The sequence below is a fragment of the Mandrillus leucophaeus genome, unplaced genomic scaffold (assembly GCF_000951045.1).
Source record: "Mandrillus leucophaeus isolate KB7577 unplaced genomic scaffold, Mleu.le_1.0 Scaffold1, whole genome shotgun sequence".
Lineage (NCBI taxonomy): Eukaryota > Metazoa > Chordata > Mammalia > Primates > Cercopithecidae > Mandrillus > Mandrillus leucophaeus.
Window position 1 is genome coordinate 13,698,408 of NW_012098097.1, and position 1,139 is coordinate 13,699,546.

A 1,139-nucleotide genomic window follows, 5' to 3' on the forward strand; every position below is an offset into this window, starting at 1 on the left:
CATGCACCACCACACCTGGCTAATTTTTGCATTTTTAGTAGAGACGGGGTTTCACCATGTTACCCAGGCTGGTCTCGAACTCCTGACCTCAAGTGATTCACCTGCCTCAGCCTCCCAAAGTGCTAGGATTACAGGCATGAGCCACCGCGCCTGGCCAGGTTTTTTAAAAAACACGCAGGTGACTATATTTTGATTCTGACAACTTTCACAAATGTAATGAGTTAAAATTGAATAACTTCTCTGTGGCAGTTAATCCCTTGTTGACTTAGTTTGGGTTGTTCTTGCCACAGACAGGATCCACAGGGGAGCCCCAGGGGCAGGTGCTCCCGACAGGCGCATGGCACCGCTTCCGGCTGAGCCACTGGAGCAGCATCGAGTCCTCAGACCTGGAGGAGTTCGTCTCACAGGAGCCAGGTGCCGCCCACCCGCTGAAGTCATCCTGCTGTGGCGGCAATGAGCCACCTGCACGGGCCCTTCTGTGCAAGGGACGCCACTCGTTTGTCATCCGTTTGTTACCTGTTTCCTGAGTGGCTGTGAGCTGAAAGAGAAAAATCTTATTAACAGATATGGATAACATTTATTGGGTGTTTACTGTTTTATCTCATTTAATCCTAACAGTGACTGATGAAGTAGGAACCGTTCTGCATTTAACAGACAGTTCCCCTAAAGGTATTAAGGACTGGTTCGATTAAGTGACAGAATGCAGCCTTCGCTGAGATTCAGTGATGCCCAGCCCCATCTCCTGACGGCTATTTCTTGCTGCCTCCTGGTCTCAGAGCGAGGCATGCCGTGACAGCACCCCCAGGCCTGAATCTGTCTGCTGACTTTCAAAGGCTTTCCAGAACCCCCGTCTTCTTATGTAGTCCCAGCATCCCAGTACTGTGGCCACGGGAGGGCAGATCAGGAAGTTGCAAATTCCCTGTAGTACCAACCTGCAGCCAGTCCAAAACCTTGCATTACTTGCAAAGGACATGAAAACAGCACCTGTCTAAATTAGTAAAAAACAGGCTGGGCGCCGTGGCTCACGCCTGGAATCCCAGCACTTTGGGAGGCCAAGGCCGGTGGATCACCTGAGGTCAGGAGTTCAAGACCAGCCTGGCCAACATGGCGAAACCCCATCTCTACTAAAAAATACAAAA

General features: G+C 50.7%; 1 protein-coding gene across 1 annotated transcript in view; it reads left to right on the forward strand.

Annotated features, from left to right (window-relative positions):
* CCDC40 (coiled-coil domain containing 40) overlaps positions 1-1,139 on the forward strand; it is a 78,974-nt gene that overhangs the window by 11,775 nt on the left and 66,060 nt on the right. The window contains exon 4 of the mRNA XM_011991755.1: positions 291-414. Coding sequence (XP_011847145.1) covers positions 291-414 — 124 coding nt within the window. The remainder of the gene's footprint in view (positions 1-290; positions 415-1,139) is intronic.